This window comes from Rutidosis leptorrhynchoides, chromosome 11, assembly GCF_046630445.1.
Source record: "Rutidosis leptorrhynchoides isolate AG116_Rl617_1_P2 chromosome 11, CSIRO_AGI_Rlap_v1, whole genome shotgun sequence".
Lineage (NCBI taxonomy): Eukaryota > Viridiplantae > Streptophyta > Magnoliopsida > Asterales > Asteraceae > Rutidosis > Rutidosis leptorrhynchoides.
This window is the reverse complement of record NC_092343.1, coordinates 295623173-295645171: the sequence shown is the minus strand read 5'-3', so window position 1 is coordinate 295645171 and position 21999 is coordinate 295623173. Positions and strand designations below refer to the sequence as shown.

Here is a 21999-nt window from a genome sequence, read left to right as displayed (position 1 = left end):
TTGATGATGAGGAGCTGAGGAAAGATGATTCGAGTAAGGCCAAATAATAATGAAAGTTAATGAAGAAGGAGAAGTAGAAATGGATACAGACATAAGGTTTAATATAATTAAGGAACGATATAATTCAAAAAAGAAGAAGCAGAGCAGTTGTTTGGAGTGTTAGTGGGTTAGCGGGAGGTCGCGAGTTCAAACCCGGACTTGAGCATTTTTTTTAGAGCTACTCCTTTAAGGTAGTAGTATTATTATTATTATTATTATTATTATTATTATTATTATTATTATTATTATTATTATTATTATTATTATTATTATTATTATTATTATTATTATTAAAGATTATCATTTTCATTTTTATTATTAGTATTATCATTATTAATAAAGTTATTATTATTATTATTATTATTAGAAAATCATTATTAACAAAACTATCATTTAAACGAATAACTATATATAACATGTAATTTAAGATATAATATAAGTATACGTTTTAAAAAGAATTTATTATAAATTTCATATAACCACAAATATATAAATAATATATATTAATAAATGAAATTATGTGATCTCCATTATATGTTTTAATAGATATACAATTGATATAGGTTCGTGAGTCCGAGGTCAACCCTGCATTGTTCAGTTCCGTCGTATGAATATTTTTACTACAAAATATCGTATAGTGAGTTCATTTGCTCCCTTTTACTCTTTACATTTTTGAGACTGAGAATACATGCGCTGTTTTTAAAACTTCTTTATTAAATGCTTTTGAAATACATTTTGAACTGCGAATATATGAAATGCTTTTATAAATGTTTGACGAGATAGACACAAGCAAAACATTCCTTGAATGAATTATGTGGACGTGATAATTGTCACCATTGAATTATGTGGACGTGATAATTGCCACAATTGATATGAATATTTTTCCCCTGATTATTATTGCTTGGTAACCTAAGAATTAGGGAACATCACTAATTTTGAGAATTAGTGCACGCCTAATTGATGCGAATCCTAAAGGTAGCTACCGGGTTTAACACCCCCACCCAGAATGTTCACTAGACGAAAGAGCTAGTGGGCGTGGTGTTTAGTACTTCAAAGTTTATATGATTATTATACAGACGAGATGTCTTGTTTTTTGGATATTATTATGCGCATTATATGTTAAGGTCGGTTACCAAGCCAAGCTATGAAAGCAATGAAAAGTGAATGTTATGTATCGAGAGAATCATTTTATACACGGGTTATGTGTATGTTATTTTTGTGCACAAGATATGTGTTCGGTTACTAAGATTTATGAAAGATGATTTCGTACACGAGAAAGGTATACTGTATTTAAAAGATATGGTATGTACATTACAGGTGGGTATAGGATTCGGGCCCATTTGTACCATGCAGCATTTAAATCTTGTGGTCTATCAAAATGATGAATTTTATTGTTTTATGATAACTTATGAACTCGCCAACCTTTTGGTTGACTCTTTAAAGCATGTTTATTCTCAGGTATGAAAGAAATCTTCCGTTGTGTATTTGCTCATATTACATGGAGTCGTTCATGGCATATAGAGGTCAGAACCTCGCAATGGGACCAACTGTTGAAGATTTCGTCCAGATGGATTAGGACGGGTCACTACAGGTGGTATCAGAGCTGGTATAACCGCGTCCGTGTGTGGCGGGTTAGTCGTAAAGGAGGTTCTCACAGTGTGACCTGTGGCGAAGCATTGGCTCTTACTCCTTGCGATCCCGTACGAGGGTTGGCAGTAGCCGAGAGGCAGGCCCTAAAATCAGTATCTGAGTTACACTCAGTGGTCGCCGGATAGTTAAGGCACTGGGTGGGATGGTGGTTGTCCCCACATGAACTACAGGTGGTATCAGAGCGGTGGTCTTAGCGAACCAGGTCTTGCATTAGTGTGTCTAACTGATAGTTGTTTAGATGCATTAGTGAGTCTGGACTTCGACCGTGTCTGCATGTCAAAAGTTTTGCTTATCTTTTCGTGTTGAAAATTACCTGCTTATCATCCTTAGGAAATTACCTGCTCATTATTCTTAGTCTAGACACATCTTACTGCATTGACTTCATGATTAGTGTATAGACAAAACTCATATCTTAGCGTATCTACTAATTCATATCTTAGCGTATCTGTTACTGTAAAACTTTGTCTGACATATTATGTAAATCCCTCCGTAATCTACGGGATTCTCTGTACTATATATAGGTATTCTATGTAATTAGAATATCATCCGATATCCCAAAATCATTTCATATCGAAAATCCTTTATCTAACCGTGCAAGATGAATTCTGCAACCAGTTCAAGTTCCTCGGATTTCCTCGGATTTAAACAGCTATTCAGATATGGATTTTCACTCGAGCTCCGAAAGCTGTGTAACCGGAATGGATCAACCAATCAGTCACCACCAATTCTGGATGAATTAGGGATGGGTTCGTAGTCTACTCAATCATTGGAGACAAGAAGAAGGCGATCCTTTCCACCAACCAAATTCACCTTTTGGCGAAGAACCTGAAACACTTATCGGTGAACCTATTAGAAACACCATTTTCACCCTCATTTTCCGAATATCTCGCTATGATTATATACTATCTCAAATTCAAAACCTTATTCACTCGCCCGTTCCTACTGACAATCATCTCGGAGTAATAAGTCAACGAGCTTCGCACCCGAGTTGTAGCCTTGAAAAATATGGTGCAAAATGTACCAGCTTCAGCAACATTACCTGCATCAACAGTACCACCAACAATAACATTCGCATCCCAAGCCTCAATTTCACAATCTGTCCCACGAACATCAACATCATATGCACCATAGATACCAAGAAGTACCATCAGTAATGAACGATGAAGTATTGATCCATAACTTCATTAATATTCTGTGAAGAATATGTGGTTCCTAATAGTTTTAGAGATTATTTAATCTAGCTCAAATCGAAAATCAAATGAGTCTAATATTATATTGACTCATTAAATTCATAATTACATCTGAAGAAAAAATATATATATATATTTTTTCATAAAGATTGTGATTAAAAATTCTTTCGTACAAACTGTTAATGATGAAAATATTTTAACGGGTAGGTAATACCCGAGGAATACTTAAGATTTCACATTAATAAGCTACACTGTACATTCTTCAAATCTGACTCAACAGTCATTTCCTATCCTACTTACATCCACAGATATATGAATCCGTTCACCACAGAATAACCATTTCCATTCAAATTTCATATTTGGATTTTGACCTATCAGAATCCAACAAGTGGCGTAATGAAGAAAACATTTGACGGAATAAAATTTGTTAGAAACAAACAAATTAATTATGAGAAATTTTATTAAGAATCCACGCTAACAAACTCTAGCTAACTGTTCCTAGCTAACTGATTACATTTTATTTATCGCAATTTATATTCTCGCAATTTTATTTATCGTCATTTAATTTCTGTTATTTAATTTACGCACTTTAAATGTCGGGACACGTATACAGGGTTTTGACATATCATATATATTATTTGGAATAACCATAGACACTCTATATGCTGTAATACTCTAGTTCGCTATACAGGGTTGAGGTTGATTCTTAAATAATATATATACTTTGAGTTGTGATCGAGTCTGAGACATGTATATAACGGGTCATGACACGTACTAATTAATTCGAATATAATATATTAAACTATATATGAATTACTAAACTGCTAACTGTGGACTAATCAACTGAAGACTACCACTAGTGGACAATTAAAATGAATTAGAAGACGATATAATTCAGAAAAGAAGAAGCATAGCAGTTGGTTGGAGTGTTAGTGGGTTAGCGGGAGGTCGCGAGTTCAAACCCGGACTTGAGCATTTTTTTTTAAGAGCTACTCCTTTAAGGTAGTATTTCTATTATTATTATTATTATTATTATTATTATTATTATTATTATTATTATTATTATTATTATTATTATTATTATTATTATTATTATTATTATTATTATTATTATTATTATTAAAGATTATCATTTTCATTTTTATTATTAGTATTATCATTATTAATAAAGTTATCATTATTATTATTATTAGAAAATCATTATTAACAAAACTATCATTTTAACGAATAACTATATATAACATGCAATTTAAGATATAATATAAGTACACGTTTTAAAAGAAATTTATTATAAATTTCATATAACCACAAATATATAAATAATATATATTAATAAATGAAATTATGTGATCTCCATTATATGTTTTAATAGATATACAATTGATATAGGTTCGTGAATCCGAGGTCAACCCTGCATTCTTCAGTTCCGTCGTATGAATATTTTTACTACAAAATATCGTATAGTGAGTTCATTTGCTCCCTTTTACTCTTTACATTTTTGGGACTGAGAATACATGCGCTGTTTTTACAACTGCTTTATTAAATGTTTTTGAAATACATTTTGAACCGCGAATACATGAAATGCTTTTATAAATGTTTGACGAGATAGACGCAAGCAAAACATTCCTCGAATGAATTATGTGGACGTGATAATTGTCACCATTGAATTATTTGGATGTGATAATTGCCACAATTGATATGAATATTTTTCCCATTATTATTGCTTGGTAACATAAGAATTAGGGAACATCACTAATTTTGAGAATTAGTGCATGCCTAATTGACGCGAATCCTAAAGGTAGCTACCGGGTTTAACACCCCCACCCAGAATGTTCACTAGACGAAAGAGCTAGTGGGCGTGGTGTTTAGTACTTCGAAGTTTATATGATTATTATACAGACGAGATGTTCTGTTTTGGGGATATTATTATGCGCATTATATGTTAAGGTCGGTTACCAAGCCAAGCTATGAAAGTAATGAAAAGTGAATGTTATGTATCGAGAGAATGATTTTATACACAGGTTATGTGTATGTTATTTTTGTGCACAAGATATGTGTACGGTTACTAAGATTTATGAAAGATGATTTCGTACACGAGAAAGGTATACTATATTTAAAAGATATCGCATGTACATTACAGGTGGGTATAGGATTCGTGCCCATTTGTACCATGCAGCATTTAAATCTTGTGGTCTATCAAAATGATGAATTTTATTGTTTTATGATAAACTTATGAACTCACCAACCTTTCGGTTGACATTTTAAAGCATGTTTATTCTCAGGTATGAAAGAAATCTTCCGCTGTGTATTTGCTCATATTACATGGAGTCGTTCATGGCATATAGAGGTCAGAACCTCGCAATGGGACCAACTGTTGAAGACTTCGTCCAGATGGATTAGGACGGGTTACTACAAGAGATGGATCCTACACCTAGCTTGGATTCCATTAGTTCCGGAAGCAATTTTGAAAAGTATATTGAAGTAGACTCCAAAGTCAATGAACCTGAAGTATCTCCACCGTTTAGCTATTTCTCTTTCTGGAGGAAATGGGGGTGGGTCCGAGACTTACTCACTCGATGGAGGAAAAGGCGAACCCTACCGTGAACCAAATAAATCTTCCGCTGTGCATTTGGTCATTTTAAAGACATTATTTGGAGGCGATCATCGCAATGGGACCAGATGTTGGTAACTTCGTCCAGATGAATTAGGACGGGGTATGACATAGCGCGAGCGATCATTGATGAGGATCGCGTGAAGCTGGTTATTATCGTGATTGTAGAGCTCACGTTTATGGGTAAGCAATTTTATTAGATGTATTAAATCGAGTATATAAATAAGATTATACCGAACTAAAGACTAAAACACAACTAAGCAGGTACGCCTAATCGTATAGTAGTACGATTAGGCTTGGCTGTGTTTTCTGACGTTATCTTGCCTTGGGTGTGGTCATGTTAGTCATTTGGATGGGTGGTCGCCAAATTTTTCTCCGGTTATTTCTTCGACAGTCATGCAATGGAGGATGGCGGTTTCAACTATTAAAATTATTTGTTTGGTTGTTCCGTTGCGGTGGTGACTGCGTCCTCCTAGTCAGAGTCGTTTGTTGTTTGTTTTGTTGATCGTGGTGTAGCCTGTATTTTTGAGTGCATCTATTATAGTTATTGCCTACTTTTATTTAATAGTATTAGCGAGTTTTCACCTTGTTAGTGAAGTTGTTAGTGTGTGTAATTTCTTTTGGTACGGGTCGTTTTGAATTTTAATTATATTGGTTGTATTTGCGAATTTTTGGATCCATTATTAGTGTTATGTTTTTTCTATAAAAATATAAGTTGTATAATTATATCATCTATAGAAAAATGTTAATATGATCTTAGAAAGGACAAATTGTGGCATTATGAAGTCTTCAATTTGGACTATACTGTAAACATTCGACTAGTGTTGAGTTCTTGAAGATGATAATCACATTAATCAGTTCATGAAAAGAAAGTTTTAGTGAAAAATATTTAGTGACGACATTTATACTTCATTAATCACTCAACTTAGTAACAAGTAAAGCATGTCATCACTAATGTGACTTCACTACAAATATATGAACCAAAGCAATGAGCAAATGCAAGTAGTTAATTATTTACAATATTTTCTGTTTGCTTTTAATTAATTAACTATAACAAATAATCATTATATATTATACATAATAATAATTGTCTAATTTCAAATATGAAAGTTTCATTTCCCTCACTTTTTTTTTTTTTGTCCACACTCACTATATATATATTACAAACATCACTTGCAACAGTATTATATATTATCTTACATCACTTTCCCTCATTAATCTTACACAAAGTACATCTATTCTATTTGGAAAAAAAATTTAAAACAATATATAGTGCAAAATTCCGGCCCGAAGGTCCCTCTGAAAATAGTCATCCTTCAAGATATGACTATCTACATCTCACTTTCCCGTATCTTGCATTAGCAAGATTGGGCAATATTGTTGATGTTGGAACAAAATTTCATCATTTGATCAAAACTGATTATTATTTGTATTAAAAAAATAGTGTTTCAATCAACTCCATTAGCTGATCAATCCACAACCAATTCGATCGCCAATAATTATCAGCTGTCCAACGTACCAACTGTCGTTCCGGTTGTTTCACCTTCACTGGAACTACACAACGGCATATTGGACACGTGTTATTTTGTGAAACCCATCGATGAATGCACGAACGATGGAAGTAGTGGCGGCATGGTAGTTTAGTGATTCTGTCACTGGTAGTGAAGTCGTCCATGCATATAATACAAATGGTGGTTGATGGTGCTCGTTGGAGATGATGATTTTTTCGGGTGGTTGACTTTAATTTCATCTCTGCCATTAATTGTGATCTTTTCTTTTTTACTTTAATACGTACGTGTCTGTTTGTGTATATATAGTCAGTGTGGACACGATATGTACATAATTTAGGGTTATAAAAATATGTAATGTTACGTGTATATTAAGTGTATATTAGCCTAGTCATCAACAATTGATTATTTTATTTTCTCGAAGGTAGTATTGGCAAACGTCATACGCGGTTTTGTGTACTGACGAAATGTAACCAGTAGCTCACTATCAGTTGATAATATTGCAACTCTTAATAAAACAAGAATAAATTACAAAGATAGTCCTTGTGGTTTGCTAAAAAATATACGCATAATTCAAACTTGATTTTTCAACTGGATAGTCCGAAAGATTGTATTTTCGTTCGTAGATAGTCCAGCCATCTAACGGTCGCTAATTTCTTTGTTAACTCGTGTCACATGACAAGTAAATGAGGGTATTTTCGTCTTTTACTCATTTCCCTTTTCTTTCTTATTGAGTAACTTGCAACTCAACCCTTCTTTCATTTCTTCTTTGTTTTTCTCATATCTCCTATATTTCTTTTTGTATTACATCAACAAGAATAACACTATAATTCAACATAAATCAATTAATAGATATAAACACAAACCCATCAAAAACATAAACACAAAATTAAAAGATATAAACACAAACCCATCCAAAACATAAACACAAAAACATACTTCCATATCTGGTTTTTACCCAAACTAAATTACTGATCAAACATGTTTTCACATGGGTAAGGTGAATCTACGCTTGAGTACAGTATAGGTTAGGTTTAAGGACAAACGATATTCGAACCTCCGACGTTCAGTCATGGATAACCCGCACCGGAGCCAGAATGATTTCGATGGGGTGGTTAGTCGTAAGCCCACCAACAACCTAGCATACAAGGTTAAGTGGCCCTCGAGACATGAAGGGTTCATAGTTCAATGAACTTACCTGAAAGTCTTATCTTGATGATGAAGATCGTACGAGTATGATTAGTACGTGGAAGTATGACGTATGTTACGCAGATGTAACGTGTACTTCTTAAGGTTTTTAGAGCCATGTATTTATAGGCTAGCAATTAGGGTTTGAATAGGATTTTATTCCCTTTCGATCGTAATCCATTCCATAATCAACTTACGTCAACTAAGGAAACAGAATAAAAGATTGATCTTATCCCCTTATTTGGTTAATAAGTTAATCGTTTGACCAAGTCAATGGAGGCCGCATCCATTGGTATAGGCGCATTAGGAGCGCGACGATACCCATGGATTTGTTCATTGCGTACGTAGACGTTCAGTACGCAAGTTAGGACTTGGATGCGTTATTCCGCATGAGCATGCGGATATTCGTATCATTAAGTCCCCCCAGTTCGATGTCATATATAGTGACAACTAATGTATGGCGTCGAACTTTAAATATTCAAAAAAATTAGTCCCTTCAAACGCGACTAGTTAGTCAAATGGCATTTGAAATTGGACTAGAAGTGCAATTCTATATAATATATTATGAAAACCATGCTAACCGGTGCATTAAATGCAATATGTATGCGCATAGTCTCAAAAACTTCCTTTCACTTCTGAATTTTGCACCCGAGGTTACAACTGTCACTGTTACCCAAAAATGTAATGATTGTATTATTCAACTGTATGGATTTTCTATCGTGCACCGTGCGTCTAATCAAAAAGGGTTAACGCTAGATTATGACACGTGTACGCTCACAATTGCAACCCGGTGTATATTCGACCCGCATTGTGGGCCTATAAATACACTTTTTACCTTTTGTGTTCCTTAATCTTTTGCCATTTTCAGCCATCTTCACCCTACAAATTAATAGTATCTTTCAAAGAGATTTAACCTTTTGTACTTTCAAGAGTGGTACGCTCAACCTTTAAACTTTTTTTATGCTTTAACCTTTTCTTTGGTGCTACTACGACACCCATAACCAGTGGTACCAAAAGAAAAATTTCTTTGGTGTACGAGCAAAAAGACGGAGAATCTTCATTGTTTTCCATCGACGAAACTTGTTCGTTCTTTCGGCTGAATAACACTGGAAACGTACCAGATGAAGGTATACGAGATGAAATACACTTCTTACATACATACATACATACATACATACATACATACATACATACATACATACATACATACATACATACATACATACATACATACATATATATATATATATATATATATATATATATATATATATATATATATATATATATATATATATATATGAATGAATGAATGAATGACTGACTGACTGTATCTTTTTTCATATTTATTTTAAAAAGTTTGTTCCATACGCATGTATGTAGGCCCAAGTGGTGTAACCAGTCAGAATTCGAATAGCCAAACCAATCCTTCATTGATGAAGAATTTTGAAGACTTTCTCAAAATTTCCAGTGTTGATTTTATCGACCGGTTTGCCCATTTACAGACGTGTGCTCCTCCAGATTTACTTAGTAAATTACAGAATCTTATTCCGGAGGAGGACCATTATGTGGATGCGCAGACAACTCTTATTAATCTTGTAAAGGATTTTCACCAATTGAACTAGAAAACCAACATGATAGTGTTAGTTCACCAAGAGCTATTTGTTGAGAAGGCTAAAGTTATACAGCTTGAGAATGACAACATGATTCTCAAAGATCAACTGGCGGTTTCCATTGCTGGCCATAAACGCACAGAGGCGCAGGCTGCTAACCTGTTTGAAGAGAGACATCAGATGGAAGGTAAATTTACTATGCAACGAAAAGTTTTGGAAGCTCAAATAATGGATCTAATGGTGAAGCTGAATCACGTTGAGTCACGTATATGCTTTCTAAATGAAAGCGTAAGTGACTGGTGTTCCAAGTATGATCATTTGCTGAAGAAAAATCAACTAATTGAAACTGAGTATGATACCCTTCGTTTCGGGCTCCTGATATAGTTCATTATGCCCTTGATTGCAAATCTGTTGGACAACGTTTTGGTGAGAGATGATGGTCATGTGTGGTTAGAGCGCATGTTGTTTTGGGAAGTTATCAAGTAGAACATCCATGTTCCTCCCACCATTCCACCAAAAATTTCAAGACTTCTCGATGCGGATGCTAGTGAAAGATTCACACTAGCATGCAAAGTGTTGCGTCGTATTCCCATTCCTCGACTGGAGGAAGTTTTAAAAAATGGGGACATCAAGTCCCTGGATAGTGTTGTGGACAAGTTGAACTAACTTGTTCACGAACCTGGACGGGAGGGGCATTTTTTGCCCGCTTCCAGGTTGCACAATCTTTTGGAGTGAGGAATGGGCCCTGGCACCTTTTTGGGTTTCACATCCCTATACTTATATTTTACTTTCTGTTTTACAGCAAGATGTGCGCCTGATCGCTGCGGGTGAGGGTTGCACATTCTCCTTAGTGAAGGGCACCGTACCAACCAAGCCACCCCTTTTATTTTTTATTTCTAGTGTAATGGAGTACATAGAAGTTTATTCTCTTAATCGCTGCGAGTGAGGGTAGAATATAACTTCTTAGGTAGCGAAGTGTTCCCAATAAGCGGTCGTAGGTTTTTCCTTTTAATTAGCTAATTGTAATGGTCACACATATTTATAAGCGTTTGGTCCTGATTTACGCTTTTGAACACATGTAATCATTCAATGACTAAAATTTTTCTTATTTTAGTGTTCAAGTATTTTGTTATGTGCATGTTATGTTGTGAATCTCTCAAGGTGGTTTTGATGACTCGTATTTTTTAAATGTCACAATAACATAGAATAAATGTTATTCTACATGACAGGATCGACCCTTCAATGTGAGCATAATCAATATACTCTTGCGGAAACAATCCAATGCTAACCGTATAAAAGCGAACCAATGGTTACAATTATACTCCCGACTCTTATAATTATTTTACAAGGAAGTTTACGCATAGACAATCCAATGTCATTATCCGTATTAAAGGCACGCCAATGCCTTTTTCAGGAGTCTTCCTATTAAACCAATGTGCGGATATTTTGACAAGTAACCCAATACTTTTGTTTTATAGTCATGACTTTGTAGGTCTCCCCCATGCGCGATGTACGAGCGTTTGAAACAAACAAACCAATATTTTACTACTGTAATCATTATATATAGTATAGTATTAGTAACCAACTAAACTACGCCACTTGGAATATGGAGTATATCCCTGTGCAGCTGGGGCATGCAATCAACAAATAAATTTAATACTCATATGTTGTTGGCCGAAATTGACTGATTCAAATTATTAAAATTTTGAGCAACTTATAAAGTTGCCTTATTACAATGTGGAAAGCAAAAAATTACAATATAAAAAGTTTAAACACATAAATGGGGTGATCAATCCCTATGTTTGCCTTTTCACATGTAGCACCGTTTTAAAGTTTGTACATGCCAGGTGCGTTTGATTGGCTTTCCACCTAAATCATCAAGTCGATGAGCTCCTGCATCGCTTATTCCAATAAATTTATATGGCCCTTCCCATTTTGGGCCTAATTTGCAAGTATCTTCCGCTCTTCTTGCTTCATTTTTACGCCAAACCAGATCATCCAATTCAAAGGATAATGGTCGCACGCGCTTATTTTAGTAGTTTGAGATTTTTTGCTTGTTGATTGCTTCTTGAATTGCCTCCATTTCTGTGCGTTCTTCAACGAGGTTGAGATTTTCGTGCAGTTCTTTGCTATTGCTACCTTCATCAAATGAGGCTACGCGCCTTGTTGGCACATAAACTTCTGCAGGTATAACTGCCTTAGAACCATATACCAGACTGAATGACATTTCTTTGTTTGAGCCTTTTGGCGTTGTGCGATGTGCCCAAAGTACGTTAGGTAATTCATCCACCCAACCTTTTTGGCATAAGCCAAGTCTTGCTTTAATGCCAAGAACTTTATTGCAGTTTGTAACCTCGCATTGGCCATTAGCCTGAGGGTGTGTCACTAATGTGAATGTTTGCTTCACGTTCAATTCTTGGCACTGATCCTTGAAAGGATTTCCCTCAAATTGCGTACCATTGTCACTAACGATCTCATTAGGGATTCAGAATTTACAAATGATGTTTTCCCAAACGAAGTTGCGTATTTGCTTCCCCGTGATCGGTTTTAGCGGTTTAGCCTCCACCCATTTGGTAAAGTAATCAATGGCCACGACCAAAATTTTTACACCTCCTCGTACATAATCCGTAAGTTTTACAATTCTAAGCAAGCGTAGACAAAAATAAATAAAAATATGCGTTAAATATTCAATATATGGGCCTACTGGATAAAGCCCGACTATATCAATCACCAATTTGCAGAATGACCATGGTGAGGATACTGGGATCATTGGATGACGCGGGAGCTTTGCTAACTAGAGCATGCAGTTGACATGACTGACATTTGTACATTACTTCTGCGGCATCTCTATACATTGATGGCCAATAGTAACACAGCCTCATTATTTTTGACGCTACCGCCTTGTGCTCCGAATGTAGGGCGCACAACCCTTCATGAACCTCCCTGATAACCACCTCAACTTGGCTAAGATTTAAACATCTTAAATGTGGTCCTAAGAAAGACTTTCTATTAAGTATCCCTTTTTCTATTAAATACATTGGCACCTTCATTTTAATTTTTCGTGCTTCTACCGCATCTGCTGGTAGTGCGCATGCATTGGAGAAATCTGCTATTGGTGTCATCCAACTTTGTTCATCTTCGTCGGCTGTTGCTGTCACACAGTGTGACACCGCTAATTAATTTTTTTATTTTTTAAACGTACGTGGCGGAAGCATTATATTAATTTAATACGATATCAACATTTGTACAAATCGATGTCACGTGTCATTAAAACAATTTACATATTTATACGGAGAAGACGTATTTACAATATGTTTACAAAAGATTATTGTTAAAACAAAGAAAGACCACATCAGAGTTGACTCCTGTCAAACATAACATCACCATGCCCGTCTTCTCCCCAAAAGCATCACTTACAAAAGCTAACAACCTGCAGGGAGAGGATGGAGGGGAATTAGCACGAACCTAAGTGAGTACGACTAACTACAGGCAAAAGTATACAGGAACCGTCATACTAATCATGTCACAAAACTAACACACAAATATCACCCAAGTGCCGTCTACAGAGACTCTGGCGGCTCGGCCAAACCATTAACCACCAGCTGATCGGATTGGGGCTTACCAGAAGTTCCTCCACCACCGTATGTATATATATAATCCACACATAACGGACGCATCATTCACATATATATACACCACGATTGTCTAGGCTACCACAGAGGAACCCAACCCGCAGGTTAATCTCTCCTACCGAGGCTACCACACAGTAGGGACGCACTGGGCTCCAGCAGACAAGCATCAACTAACATGCAGTCATCATAATGTACTAACTAACTACAATAATAAGTATATCTAACAAGCATGTCAATCATAATGTAACACGCTACTATATACTATATTCTCTAGTTAGTCCCACTCACCAAATATCAGCAACCAGCTCAGATAATCTACTACTGAGCGGCTTCCTTATCTTTTTCACCTGAACATAAGGCAAATCAGGTTAGTTACTATCCATTACACCAAATAACACAATATATAAAATTTTTGTATCAAAAAGCGTCCGCTAAAATTTTTTGCTTAACACTTTTGCTAAAATTTACATCCTGAACATCAAAATACAAACGGGCAGCATAACGGCTAAAAATCAAGACTTGGTAAAATATTTCACTACCAAAGACACTCGTTCGACTGTCAGAGACACTCGGTCGACTGTCTACACTCACTCGGACGAGTGTCTAGTCACTCGGTCGATGGTCTCTCACAGACACACTCGGCCGTGGGTCTTACACACTCGGTCGATAGTCAAGTCGGTCGGTCGAGTGTCAGGAGAAACTCAGCCGACTGTGTTTATCTGCAGAAGCTGAAGAACAAAGTGACGGGTTTCACCCAATTTTGACCAAATCTTGTTCCTGAACCTGTTTCTGACCATGAAATCGACTATACTTTATACACAAACCATTTGGGGACTCAAAGCAACTCATTTTACACTCAAACAACAACATCTCAAGTGATTTTGACCCAAAATCACCATTTTTACAAAACTAAACAAAAACCCCAATTTTGACACTAATTGAACATAAAAACACTTAATTCTTACCTTGATAGATTCAGTGAAACACAAGGAACATGATTTTAACACTCAATCATATTCAAGAACAAGAATGGAAGATTTAGGGTTTAGTTAGGTGGTGAAGAGGAAGAACAAGTGGGTGAGTGTGTGTGGTGATTTCTGGAAAGTGCCAAAAAAAATGACAGCAACAAGTCACTTAATTTAGATTTAATTTCTACACTGTGCAACACACGGGTTATCTGATATCTTTTGTACATCATTTGGCAACCCAAACGAAGTCCAAATTAAATAAACAAACCTGTTCTGTGACCCTTGTCATAAACTGGTCCTAACCACATCATTATTTAATCATAAATATTAAATAAAAATAAAAGCATATAATAACGTAACACTAACTTAAGGCAATATAGTAATCTTACAGCTAGGCCCGTTTGAGGATGTTACAAATCTACCCCCCTTAAGAAGATTCCATCCTCGAAATCTGGTCAAGGTCAAACAACTGGGGATAGCGCGCCCTCATTAACTCCTCGGTTTCCCATGTCAAGTTAGATCCTAAACTGTGTCGCCATTTCACTAACGCCATTGGAATCTGTTTCTTTCTTAACTTGGTGACTTTCCTATCTACTATTCGAATTGGCTCTTTTACTAACTTCTTACTTAAATCCACTTTCAAATCCTTCAGCGGAAGAATCAAACTTTTTTCGTCTACTTTACACTTCCTTAAATAGCATACATTGAACGTGTTGTGAATTCCCGCTAACTCTGAAGGAAGATCTAAAACAACAGTTTGATCATTCTGAATTTCTTTAATGGAAAATGGCCCAATAAACCTCGGTGCTATTTTATCACTTTTGCCAAATCTGATAACCCCTTTCCACGGAGAAACCTTCAAGTAAACATGATCACCTACATTAAATGTCACCGGACGTCTACGTGGATCAGCATACATCTTTTGTCGGTCTCTAGCTGCCTTTAACTTCTCTTGTGCAATTTTAACCTTTTCTGCTGTTATCTGAACAATTTCGGGACCTGCAAATTGTTTCTCACCTGCTTTTAACCAACACGTAGGAGTTCTGCATTTGCGACCATACAACATTTTATACAGCGGCATTCCGATACTCGAATGATATGAACTGTTGTAAGCAAACTCTATGAACGGAAGATGAGAATCCCACGAACCACCATATTATAAGACACACACTCTCAACATGTCTTCTAACATCTGTATCGTTCGTTCACTCTGACCGTCTGTTTGTGGGTGATATGTTGTACTTAAATTCACACGCGTAACCAGATTCTATTGTAAACTGTTCCAGAAGTTCGATACAAACCAAGTATCTCTGTCGGAAACTATAGACAACGGTACACCATGTCGACTAACAATTTCTTTCAAGTACAACTCTGCCAAGTCACTCAACGAAGCTGTTTTACGAGTAGCTAAAAATTGAGCATTCTTGGTTAAACGATCCACTATCACCCAGATCATGTCATGACCTTTCTGGGTGCGGGGTAACTTGGTTACAAAATCCATCGTTACATGATCCCATTTCCACTGAGATATTTCTAAATGTCGTAGAGACCTATAAGGTTTCTGATGTTCTGCTTTAACAAATATGACATTTTTCAACGAAACTTGCAACATCTGTCTTCATTGTTGGCCACCAATACAACGTTTTCAAATCTCTATACATCTTCGTACTACCCGAAAGCACTGACAATCTCAATTTATGCGCTTCTGTAAGGATTAAATCCCTCAAATCTCCAAGCTTAGCCACCCAAATTCGGTCTTTATAGGTCTTTAATCCTATAGAATCATTGCATAGGTCAAATTTTCTTATAATCATTTGCTCAGTCTTTAGATTTTCATCATTCAATGCTATTAACTGAACGGTTTTCAATCGATCGATCAAGTCTGAAACTATCTCAATTCTCATAAATCTGACATTTTCGACTGTTTTCTTGCGGCTCAGAGCATCTGCGACCACATTTGCTTTACCCGGATGGTATTTAATCTCACACTCATAGTCTTTAATCAATTCTTGACATCGACGTTGACGCATATTTAATTCTTTCTGCAAAAAGATGTACTGAAGACTCTTATGATCTGTATAGATTTCACAATGTGTACCATACAAATAGTGTCTCCAAAGTTTCAGAGCAAACACAACTGCAGTCAACTCTAAATCATGAGTAGGGTAGTTTCATTCATGATTGTTCAACTGTCGTGAAGCATACGCTATAAATTTATTTCTTTGCATCAAAACAGAACCTAGACCTGCACGTGACGCATCGTAGTAAACCACAAAATCTTCTGTTCCCTCTGGTAAAGCAAAAACCGGCGCTTGACATAACAACTGTTTGAGAGTCTGAAAAGCCATTTCTTGTTCATCAGTCCATCGAAAGGCTACATCTTTTCTGGTTAACTTATTCAACGGACCTGCTATTTTAGAAAAGTCTTTGATAAATCTGCGGTAATAACCTGCTAAACCCAGAAAACTCTTAATTTCTGTTGGCGTTTTCGGCGAGTTCCAATTCATTAGAGCTTCTATCTTAGACTGATCTACTTTGATACCCTGTTCACAAATCACATGACCCAGAAACTGTACTTCCCGCAGCCAAAATTCACATTTGGAGAACTTAGCGTACAACTGTTCCTGTTTCAGAAGCTCTAATACCAACCTCAGATGCGTAGCATGATCTTTCTCGGTTTTCGAATATATCAAGATATCATCTATGAAGACAATCACAAACTTGTCAAGATACTGATGACACACCCTGTTCATTAAATCCATAAACACTGCTGGCGCGTTTGTTAACCCGAATGGCATAACTAAAAATTCATAATGACCAAATCTAGTTCTAAACGCTGTTTTCGGTATATCGTTCTCTACAACACGTACCTGATGATACCCTGAACGTAAATCAATCTTTGAAAAGTAAGAAGCACCCTGTAACTGATCAAATAAATCATCTATTCTTGGTATCGGATACTTATTCTTTATTGTTCTCTTATTTAGATCGCGGTAATCAATACACATACGAAGCGACCCATCTTTCTTTTTCAAAAATAACACAGAAGCACCGCACGGGGAAGAACTTGGTCGAATAAACCCCTTATCTAACAGTTCCTGAATCTGAGACATCATCTCTCGGATTTTTGACGGAGCTAATCTGTAAGGAGCTTTTGCAATTGGCGTAGCACCTGAAACCAAATCAATTTAATACTCTACTTCACGTACTGGAGGTAACCCTGGTCGATCATCTGGAAACACTTCAGGAAATTCTGACACAACGGGAATATCGGTCACCTTCTTCTTTTCTTTCTTAACATCAATCACATAAGCTAAGAACGAATCACACCCTTTCGATATCGCCTTCTGAGCTTTCATTAGACAAACCATAGGAAAGTTAAATCCACTGCGCTCTCCCCTATCTATCACTCGGGATCCGTCGGCCAAACGGAAAGAAATCATCTTCTTATCACACTTACTATTAGCCCTATTAGCCCTTAACCAATTCATGCCTATGACTACATCAAAGCTAGGTATAGGCATCAACAAACAGGTTAAAGGGAAGGAATGGCCGCAAATTTCGATGGTAATTCCAGACACAGATGATGTGCATGGAACCATTTTACCATCAGCTACTTCTATTCCCAAAGGCATATCTAACATCCTAACAGGCAACTTTAACTTATCATAGAAGTCTAAGGACATAAAAGATCGATTCACTCTAGAATCAAATAACACACGAGCTGGCAAGGAATTAACCAAGAACATACCGATAATAACGTCATCGGTAGCGGTTGCAGCGTCTACCGTCATCTGAAATGCCCTTGCCTCTGCTGTTGGAGGATTCTTTCTCTTATGCCCGACAGTAGAAGCAGAAGATCCTCCAGAAGTTACTGACCTCGCCCCTGACCCTGACCCAGAACTGGCTCTTGACGCAGATGGACAATATGCAGATCTATGCCCCTCTTGATGGCAACTCCAACAAACATTAGACTTAAAAGAATAGGCTGTTGATTTGTGACCTAACACTTCACATTTCAAACACCTTCTGGTCATTGGAGAACATGGACCGGTATGGGTTGACTTACAAACATTGCACCAACCAGACTGACTAGAACCCGATCCACTCATACCGGACTTACTTTTCTGTTTAAACCCACCTGACTTTTTACCACGAAAACCGGATTGCTTACTCGACTGCTGAGTCGACTGTCCACCCGATTGACCTTATGATTTTCCCCCAAAAGATCCACCTTTTGAACTTTCTCTTTTCACTGCCATCACATCACCTTCAGTAACCTTGGCCATTTCATGAGCAAGCGCCAAGGTTGTTGTAAATCTCACAACGGTTCTGTATTCCGGCTTAATCACCCGCATGAAATGCTGAATTTTATCCTTCTCAGTCGGTACCCACTGTTGGACGAACCTCAACTTAGATGTAAAGTCTCTGAAAACCTCATCAATCGTCATACTTTCCATCATCTTCATACTCAGAAACTCAGTTTTCAACCTTTTCATTTCATATTCAGAAAAGTACTGCTCACAAACTTTAGCAGCAAATTGTTCCCAAGTGATTTGACTAATCTGTTCCTTGGGAAAATATGCTGTAATAGAGTTCCACCATTCCATTGCTTCACCTTTCAAGAGTCTACTAGCAAACAAAACTCTAGACTCAGGTTCACAAAAACATGCTTCCAACGCTCTCTCCACTTCTCTTAGCTAATTGAGTGTCATTGTAGGGTTTGTGTGACCGCTGTACTCTGGAGGTTTACAATCCAGAAACAGTTTATATGAACACTTCATTCTCGTTTCAACAACTTGAAATGGGTATATCATCTAATTTAGAAATGACTAGTTAAAAGGGAATGGCATTTGGAGGTTTGATAGGTATTTTGTGGAAACTGTGATTGGGAACAGCCACCGGCTTGAGTATAAAGATTTGAAGGAAAAGTTGTGTTCAACGCAGTGGTATTAGGGTTCCATCTTGCCCGTTCTTCTTCCAGTTCTTTTATTTTCTCCTGAGCTTCTAGTAATCGACTTTGAAGATTTATAACTTCCTAAGAGGTTTCTTCCTCTAATGACACGTGTCCATCTTCTTCAGGAGCTCTGAAAATACCAGTTCCAGGGACAGTGGGGCCAGTAGCATTTGCTTCATTATCTGCCATTACTGCACTACCATAACACTCACACCAAAGTTTAGTATAAACTCTGTTAGTACTAACAACTAACATATAACCTATCCTAATGCTCACTTAACCCATCCCAAGCATGTTATGTTTGACATGACTCTCCTAAGTTTGGGAACATGACTTTTAGATCACAATGCGCATGTTGCCAAACTAAGCTCTGATACCAACTTGTGACACCGCTAATTATTTTTTTTATTTTTTTTAAACGTACGTGGCGGAAGCATTATATTAATTAAATACGATATCAACATTTGTACAAACCGATGTCACGTGTCATTAAAACAATTTATATATTTATACGGAGAAGACGTATTTATAATATGTTTACAAAAGATTATTAATTAAACAAAGCAAGACCACAACATAGTTGACTCCTGTCAAACATAACATCACCATGCCAGTATTCTCCCCAAAAGCATTATTTATAAAAGCTAACAACCTGCAGGGAGAGGATGGAGGGGAATTAGCACGAAGCTAAGTGAGTACGACTAACTACAGGCGATAGTATACAGGAACCGTCATATTAATCATGTCACAAAACAAATACACAAACATAACCCAAGTGCCGTCTACAGAGACTCTGGCGGCTCGGCCAAACTATTAACCACCAGCTGATCGGACTGGGGCTTACCAGAAGTTCCTCCACCACCGTACGTATATATTTAATCCACACGCGACGGACGTGTCATTCACATATATATACACCACGATTGTCTAGGCTACCACAGAGGAACCCAACCCGCAGGTTGATTTCTCCTACCGAGGCTACCACACAGTAGGGACGCACTGAGCTCCAGCAGACAAGCATCAACTAACATGCAGTCATCACAATGTGCTAACTAACCACAACAATAAGTATATCTAACAAGTATGGCAATCATAATATAACACGTTATTATATACTATATTCTCCAGTTAGTCCCACTCACCAAATACCAGCAACCAGCTCAGATAATCTACTACTGAGCGGCTTCCTTATCTTTTTCACCTGAACATAAGGCAAATCAGGTTAGTTACTATCCATTACACCAAATAACACAATATATAAATTTTTTGTATCAAAAAGCGTCCGCTAAAAATTTTTGCTTAACACTTTTGCACTTTCAAAATTTACATCCTGAACATCAAAATACAAACGGGCAGCATAACGGCTAAAAATCAACACTTGGTAAAATATTTCACTGCCAAAGACACTCGGTCGACTGTCAGAGACAGTCGGCCGACTGTCTACACTCACTCGGTCGAGTGTCTAGTCACTCGGTCGATGGTCTCTCACAGACACACTCGGCCGTGGGTCTTACACACTCGGTTGATAGTCAAGTCGGTCGGTCGAGTGTCAGGAGACACTCGGCCAACTGTGTTCATCTGCAGAAGCTGAAGAACAAACTGACGGTCTTCATTAAGCAATTCTTTAACTTACCAAAGAACGGTGGCGAGCGTTCCGCAGACTTGGAAAGAAACCTTGTTAGTGCTGCCAATTTTCCTGTGAGGCTCTGTACTTCCTTCTTACTCTTAGGCGACGACATACTTTCAATTGCCTCTATCTTCTTTGGGTTTGCGCGTATACCCCGTTCTGTGATTATGTGACCCAAGAACTTGCCATCTTCTTCTCCAAAGCCGCATTTGGATGGATTCAACTTCATGTTGATTTTTCGTAGAGACGCAAACGTCTCCAAGATATCTTCCAACAACCCTTGTTCCGTGCTACTTTTGATAACCAAATCATCCACGTATGCTTCTATATTTATGCCTATTTGGCTCTTGAAAGCTTCATCAATCACGCGTTGATATGTGGCACCTGATTTCTTTAGCCCAAAAGGCATTTTAGTGTAGCAATAAATTCCTTGGCTAGTGTGAAAGGTTGTTTTGTCTTAATTCGCAACTTCCATTTGTATATGATGATATCCTTTGTATGTATCCAGAAAGCACTTATATCGAAAACATGTTAACGATTTTGCCTTCCAATTTATTTCTGGCAGCGGATAATTATCTTTGGGACAAGCCTTGTTAATATCTGTGAAGTCTACACACATTCGCCTAGATCCGTCTGGATTCTTGAGTAATACTGGGTTTGCGACCCAGGTTTAATATCGAACTTCCCTCAGGATGTTCGCCTTTACAAGTTTATCGACTTCTGCCTTTAGCCACTCACTTCTATCAGGTGCCAAACCCCTTTTTTCAGCCTTACCAGTGTAAGGCTTGGGTTCTCATTTAGCTTATGTTTTTCTATTTCCCTTCGTACCCCGGTCATATTTGCTTCTGTCCAAGCGAATACATCCGTATTTGCTGTTAGTATATCGCAAAGCTTGAACTTTGTTTCATCAGATAGACCGCTACCGATCTTGATCTTTTGATCAGGGTATCTCGGATTAGCTATGATCATGCAGCTGCGTATTTACTCTTCATCACTTGTTTGGTTATCAGCTTATT

General features: G+C 37.0%; 1 protein-coding gene across 1 annotated transcript; it reads right to left on the bottom strand.

Annotated features, from left to right (window-relative positions):
- Positions 1 to 11831: 11831 nt before the first annotated feature.
- Positions 11832 to 21392, bottom strand: LOC139875591 (uncharacterized). Its single transcript, XM_071862915.1, has 3 exons — positions 20990 to 21392; positions 12629 to 12950; positions 11832 to 12264 (listed from the first exon to the last, which is right to left on the bottom strand). Exons 1-3 carry the CDS (start codon positions 21390 to 21392, stop codon positions 11832 to 11834), a joined length of 1158 nt encoding a protein of 385 aa, XP_071719016.1.
- Between the last annotated feature and the right edge of the window lie 607 nt (positions 21393 to 21999).